The sequence below is a fragment of the Pinus tabuliformis genome, chromosome Q, assembly GCF_031772625.1.
Source record: "Pinus tabuliformis cultivar Carrire ecotype Pingquan chromosome Q, CPIR1, whole genome shotgun sequence".
In the NCBI taxonomy this organism is placed as follows: Eukaryota; Viridiplantae; Streptophyta; class Pinopsida; order Pinales; family Pinaceae; genus Pinus; species Pinus tabuliformis.
The window spans coordinates 874,849,912-874,856,611 of record NC_142296.1 but is presented as its reverse complement, the minus strand read 5'-3'; the positions used below and the strand labels follow the sequence as shown (position 1 = coordinate 874,856,611).

General features: G+C 37.1%; 1 protein-coding gene across 1 annotated transcript in view; it reads left to right on the top strand.

Annotated features, from left to right (window-relative positions):
- The first annotated feature begins 270 nt into the window (after nt 1-270).
- The window catches only part of LOC149222290 (glyoxylase I 4-like), a 29,324-nt gene continuing 22,894 nt past the window's right edge, over nt 271-6,700 (top strand). Inside the window, exon 1 of the mRNA XM_089383071.1 lies at nt 271-497. Coding sequence (XP_089239197.1) covers nt 415-497 — 83 coding nt within the window. The 5' untranslated portion in view covers nt 271-414. The remainder of the gene's footprint in view (nt 498-6,700) is intronic.

The window sequence follows — 6,700 nt, the reverse complement described above, 5'->3', positions numbered from 1 at the left end:
TAAACATTAAAAAAAAAAGACTTGTTTTAGGCCCTTTTTCATTCCCATGATTTTTTCCTATTCACAAATACTTAGAAACGACTTCTCGTAACTATCGAAAGCATTGTTCACTTGATGCACCTGGCCCACAAAAAGTTCAATAAAGGTTTATAGCTCACCAAAGCTATGTTCTCACACAATAGGGCTGGGCCTTTTGATGGCTAAAGCTTCTCTCCCTGCCGGTAACCCAGCTGATATAAATGTGGACCTTCCTTGCAATTCCTAAGACTTTTCCTTAAAGATCCATTCATTCTAAATCAGAAGGAATAAATGGTATCATCTGTAGCCCTCGGTTATGAAACACCATCTATTAGGGCGAATCTCTCATAAAGAGACAGGGTGTTGTTGTGTCGGTGTGGGAAATTGATCCGCAAAATGCAAGAGGATGGTTTTGAAAGAAGAGGAGATTGCAGGTTTGAAGCCTGTGAAATCTCAGGAAAGCAGTCGAAGGCGATTAGGTACTTTTCTCTTCTTATTGATCTTTTTCTAGTCAACAATGACACAAATGGTATCAAAAGCAATTCAAATTTAGCTAATCTGCGAAAAATTTATAGCGTTGTGATAAAACTGTTTCTACAAGTGTTTTTTATGTCATTTGCTTCGCATTCGCATGGATTTTTGATGAATAACTTCGCTGGATTTGCACCATTACCTATCCATTTGATTGGGTTGCTCTTTCATTATTACTGATTCTGGTTCCCTTGCTGGAAATCAATTTCTCTAGCAGAGAATACCCTTTTTCTTTTTCACTTGGACTGTTTTTTTCAATTCTTTTGGTTCTGCTCCCTTGAGAACTCCTTAATATGCAAGGAAATTGATTTTACTCTGCTTATTTTCGTGCCCTCCCTGGCCGGTATAGTCGACGACTATAGAAGGGATTTAGCAGGGATATCATCACTCGGTTAAGGGGTCATTATTCGCTGGCAAGAAAAGGTCATGCCTCCCCGAACCAAAACCACTTACAAGTCCATCATCCACTCTTATGCTAAATTCCAGAAGTAAATCCAGGTGGCTGAATGGAAGAAAGAGGTGCGAAGCCAGTTAAAGTGTCGTAATGATGTCCAATGTCCCTTCCATCTATGACGGCTAGACTTCAGATCTTGTGGGATTTTTATCCATTACACTGACCCATCATGATGGATTTCTTATACCCACCCGTACACACTTACCCTACCATCTGATGCTCTGGTGCTTAAGCGGTCGTACATGCCTTTCGATCCAATCCCTCAAGCTACGCAGCAGTAGTATGTTTGTGACCCTAATTACTTGTTAGCGAAAAGGGCGTTTTGCAGGGGTGGGTTTTTGGGAGTTGTCTATAATGCGATTTTTTGGAGATTCCGGTGACGGAATCCGGCGGAAGCAATTGAGGTTAAATATTGATTTGTTGCAGTTAAAAATGGTTTTTTAATTGCATATTTGGATTCAGCACCCTCGAAAACAACCAGACGGTTTCATTGTGCAGAAACTAGCTATCAAACTTGCGATTCCTAAAAATTCCTGAGAAATTTCGACCGCAAGGCTTTTAAAAAGTAGCTTTATAGACAACTGCGGATTTTTCAAACCCATTTCGTTGTACGTTTTGGGTTTCTTTGTAAAACACTCACAAATTTTCATCACAACCTAGGATGCCATGACTTAATTCACCGAACATTCATCCATTAATCTCTTGCCATAAACTGCAAAAATACCTAATCCGATATAAGATTAGGGTGGGCCACCAACATGTAACCAATCCCTAAGGAAATGCGCATGAGAAAAACCAAGACCCATTGAATAGGAAAAGAGAACTTAAAAAATTCATAAATCACAATTTATTACAATGAAACCAAAATAAAACGTGTTTGTTTCCATTAAAAAAATGGCACATCGACCAGCGTTCTGTGATTCAACCACGGGAGTTGTGGGCCCAAACCTTCAGCACCACACAAAACCTCCATCACGCTAGCCATCAATTCATTCACTTTGTTCAGTGGGGTTCAGGGTTGTGTATTTTCAATATGTGTATGTACGTAGAGTGTTACATTTTTCGTATATTTCTCCAAAATTGGGAATCCTATTTTCGTTGATGTTGAATTTTTGTGCGTATCTTGCATTGCCATTGTCAATGTTAAATTGAAATTGGGGGAAGTCAATGCAATTCACAATGCATGCTTATTCCTCCTTTCCTTTTTCGTAGCCTTATCATCCTCTATTCCTATTGTTCACTAACCCACCACCTTCTCCCTATGTGCATTGAGTTGGTTATTGAATCTAAGTGCTATCGATATAATCAATATATCTATTTATAGGATGAGGGTTGTTGTAAGGTTGGTTCCTCTCTGACCCAATATTATTGATTTCATGCAATGTGTTTGATATTTCGAACTAGGTGTTAGCATTACTACATGCTTTTATCAGAGTAAATTTACTCGAAGGTGTTGTTTTTGTATTTAAGGATAGTCCAAGATGAAAATTATCTTTTAATAGCTAGATTATGTCTGTAAATTTTGATAATCTAGTGGTTGATGTAGGGGATTTGCTCAATGTGGGAGGGTTTATTTTTGGGTTTTTAAATACCCACTGCCATATTTATTTCTTGCAGTGCAATTTTGGGAATAATTTGCTAAAATGTGGATGAATTGGAGCTTTCTTGTGATTTCCAAATAGCCCATTATTGTTTGTTTGAGGGCCCAAAAAGGGGTTTATTACATCAGGGAACTCATAGATGTCATTGAATCCAATGTTTTTGAATTCTTTGTATATTATATTCAATAACCCACAAACTCATTGGGTAAATGGAAATTTTACAACTACCTGGTTGAAAATTCTATGGCCTAAAATTGATAGATTGATAATCCTCTAATAGGAGGGCTTTGGGCTTGTTTGCATGCTTGGCATGTTAAGCCTTTAAGGTCAATTTTACAGCTTCTTCATTTGATATATCAATTTCCCAACCTTTGAATAGCTTGAGAATTCTCCAACCAGAAGGTTTCGGGCTTGTGTTAAAATCTTGGTGTGTGGGGACATATAGGGAAATCATTCGACTATGCGGAAGATATATTTATTTAACAAACTTTTAATAGATTAGGAATCCATCTAGAATGAGTCTTTTGGGCTTCATTTGGAAGCTATTCATTTACCTATATTTTGGTATCTTGAAACCCTCTAGTAGGAGGTTTTATGGGATTTGAGTGTTTAGGGACTTTAACTGTCATTGAAAAGAGGGTCTCTAAATTTGAATATTTTGGCCATTTTGGGGTCATTTGCGTCAAGGAATTGTTATCCATGGAGTCCAGGCTGGTTAGTATTCAACCTACAATTATTCGCCTCATGGACACAGTAACATTATAAGATAGTGAGGGAAAGTAGAGCAATTATAATTGTGCATATAGAGTTGGCTTCCCTGATTGAGTTTGGTTCTATTCTTCTTGGTAGCTAAATATGATAGGCATCAATCAGGACAAGGAGTTTGAGATGCTACTAGGAGAAACTCCCTGTGCAACCTGAACACCTCCTCATCTATAGGAGGTTCATAAAGTCAACAACAAGTCTCCCAAAGGTGAAAAGAGTGGGAGTTTCTATAATAAGGCTTGTAAGTCTTCCATCCCATAGACATATGAGGACTTTTATCATGATTATCAAGAAGTAAATAATATGCCTCAATCCCCTGCATGAAGCAAGATTTCTTCACGTTCTCACACACCCAACCATCTTGTTAATCATTTTATAGCAACTTTCCCATGGATGGTTGTGGGAGAGTGGAATCCCCTCAACTCCAAGAAGTCCAATGATCTCCATCACAAGAAATATTATGCCAACAAAATAATATGGAGCAAGGAGAAGATCTCTCCACATTAACAATGCATCATTATAGGGTTTCCTTGTTCGCCCAACAATTTTTCCCAGACCATCAATCCCTTGTGATTGCGTTTGCAAATTTGAAATTTGAGAAAATAAATGTATTTGAATAGGAAATTCAAGCGTGAGTTGGGAATGGAGGAGGGTTTGGTAATGGAATTGTAAATGATGGGCAGGGTCCAAGTCAATCTGGTGTAACATATGTTGGCCTCAATGTAACGAGCATGTTTGCTTCAGAACCTTTTACCAATACTTTAAATTCTTCAGGCTCAGAGGAAACTATTCCAGCTTCAGTAGGCATACATGGGATAAAGTATCCTATCCATTTCGCAAATAATAACAGAAATGTTGGATAAATTGACATGATTTTGAAACATAATACTTATGGTACAGTTGCATCTAGAAACAATTATGTTGGGTCATTTTATGATACTTTCGCAGCATTCTTGGACCTGGACTATTAATGGAAGTTTCCTCTATACTCTTCGGGGGGCCACTAGTGCACCCCTATCAATTGTTGTTAAGTTCAACTAGTTCTAGTACAGAGATTGGGTATTTTGTATTAGGTTTGCCACAACAATTTTCCAGACCCCCATTTTGGATCCTAATTGCAACCTCAATGTTCCCATGTTTATGCTCTACAACAGATGAATCCAATTTACTTGACATGACAACAAATAGAGGATGAAAGACATAAAAAATGCATTAATAGTATATTTTGTTGCAGCAGGCTCAGACATTGTCTGTTTTTCCCAGTTCGGTGTTGTCTACAATTGCTACAAATGGCTCTAACATTGGCATCAGACCGTAAGATCCTCTGAAATTTTTTCAACAACTTGAATATCCTCACGCCATCCATCAAAATGGAATAACTACTGCATAAGGAAATTGTGTTAGTCATATTTCTGATATGACAGGGACATTGACTCATATTTACTTAGAGTTTCCTCTTGAAAGTGGAAACATTTGGCAGTGGTGAAAGTTGCCCCGTTTCTAATTTTTAGATGCAGCATGTTGCAATTATGAGGATGTCTCAATATTACTGTGTTCCTGTCACAGTTCTAATTTTCCACTTTGATCCACAACAAATTTTCCCATTTCAATCACATTTGGTGTTGATGATTCTTTGTTATTTTGCACCTTTGATACAATGATTGAATTTGCATGTCCATACTTGATGAATTTTGTGTTGAACTTGTCTCACAAGATTGGTCAATTTGTGACTCATTCTAGGATCAAACAAAACTCACTTAAGAGTTTTTGATCTCAACCACTCCCTTGCAAGTTGGGGAGTGTTAGAAATGACAATAAAAAAATTGTGTGGAATTGTTAAGCTTGTGAGGATTGATGAAACTATTGGGGTGGAGTTTTTGTTGTATTACACATGCCTTCTAGGTACAAAATTGAGGGGACATTGCCACACTATAATCTTGGGAGTTTGGAAAATGTTGCTACCTTGGAATTATTTATTGGAGATGTAATGACTTCTATGCAAAAGGGTCAAGTCAAAGATGATAACCCGAGTCTCAAGGTTCTAGCAACATTATCCTTGATAGTGTAATCTTTGTAATTTATTAACCATTGAGGCAATTAGTGTTTGACATTGTGAAACATGATCATTGTACTTCTTATATATACACATATATGTGAAAAAGTAAGGAAGCATAAGAAAATGTGTAAGTGTGAAAAATAAAAATAAGAATTGAGAAAGAAGTGAGCCAACTGTTAATATCTCTGTAATTTCTATAAGAGAAACTTGTTCTATACCTGACAAGAATCACAAGTACATCTCGACCTTGTTGATAGGTTGCATGACCTTAAAATACATTGGTATCAATTCTAATAAAAATCATTAAGTTTGGGTGTGTTTATTGTAGTGCACAACACATGATAAGTTGTTCTTTGAAAGTAGAAGCGTTGTGGAATAGTTTCAATGCACATATCAATTTTTCCTCCTCTCAAACATGGTGTCATAGCATAGTTTATTATGATCTAGGAGATTTGTAAGTTTGTATTAAAGTGTATGTACTTTCATTCTAGAATATATTGAGAGTTTCTTGTTGTTGTTGACAATGCTAATAAATGGGCGGGGAGGAGATGCCATTGAATTCAAGCATTCCCTTTCTGAACACAAAGTTGGTGTTAACTTTTGGGGTTACTGCAAAAGTGTTCTTGCTTTTGTTAGGAGAGCACTATATCTCCTAGCTCCTTGATGATGATTTGTGGGCATATGGATGACTCAATTGGGGTGGATGCTTGACATTAGAGTGCTTCCTTGGTGTTCTTACCTATGGGGTCGATTCCCTGGTCAATGTGTTTACTAACCCATTGGGTGTGGACAATGGGGTAGTTAGTTGCTAGATTAGAAGAGGTACCTACCTAGGAGGAGCATTGGGCACTTAGCCCTTGGAGCTTGAGACAGAAAATCACTTCTCAAGAACCACCTAAACAAACCATAATCCACTTCTCAACAACCCCAATATGCTAGGTAATCTAAGAGAAAAGATACCAAGAATATGACACCAAGTTTCATCCCTTCGGGCACACTTTTCCAAGCATAAACCAGATTTCAATTTATTTTACTTATTGCATATTTACAACAGTAAATCTTCCATATTATCTTCAAAATTCTTGTGAAAGCACTTCACAATTTTGGTCCTTGATATGTCAAATTAGTATGAAAAGTGTAAAAAATGGTGCAACCAAGAAAATAATGAAAGGATGCAAAATAAAATCTGAGACTACACGAGTATTGGACAATTGGAAACTTGATATGTGTGTATAAGGATGAAGTATATGTATATACATCAACTTTATGATCAAA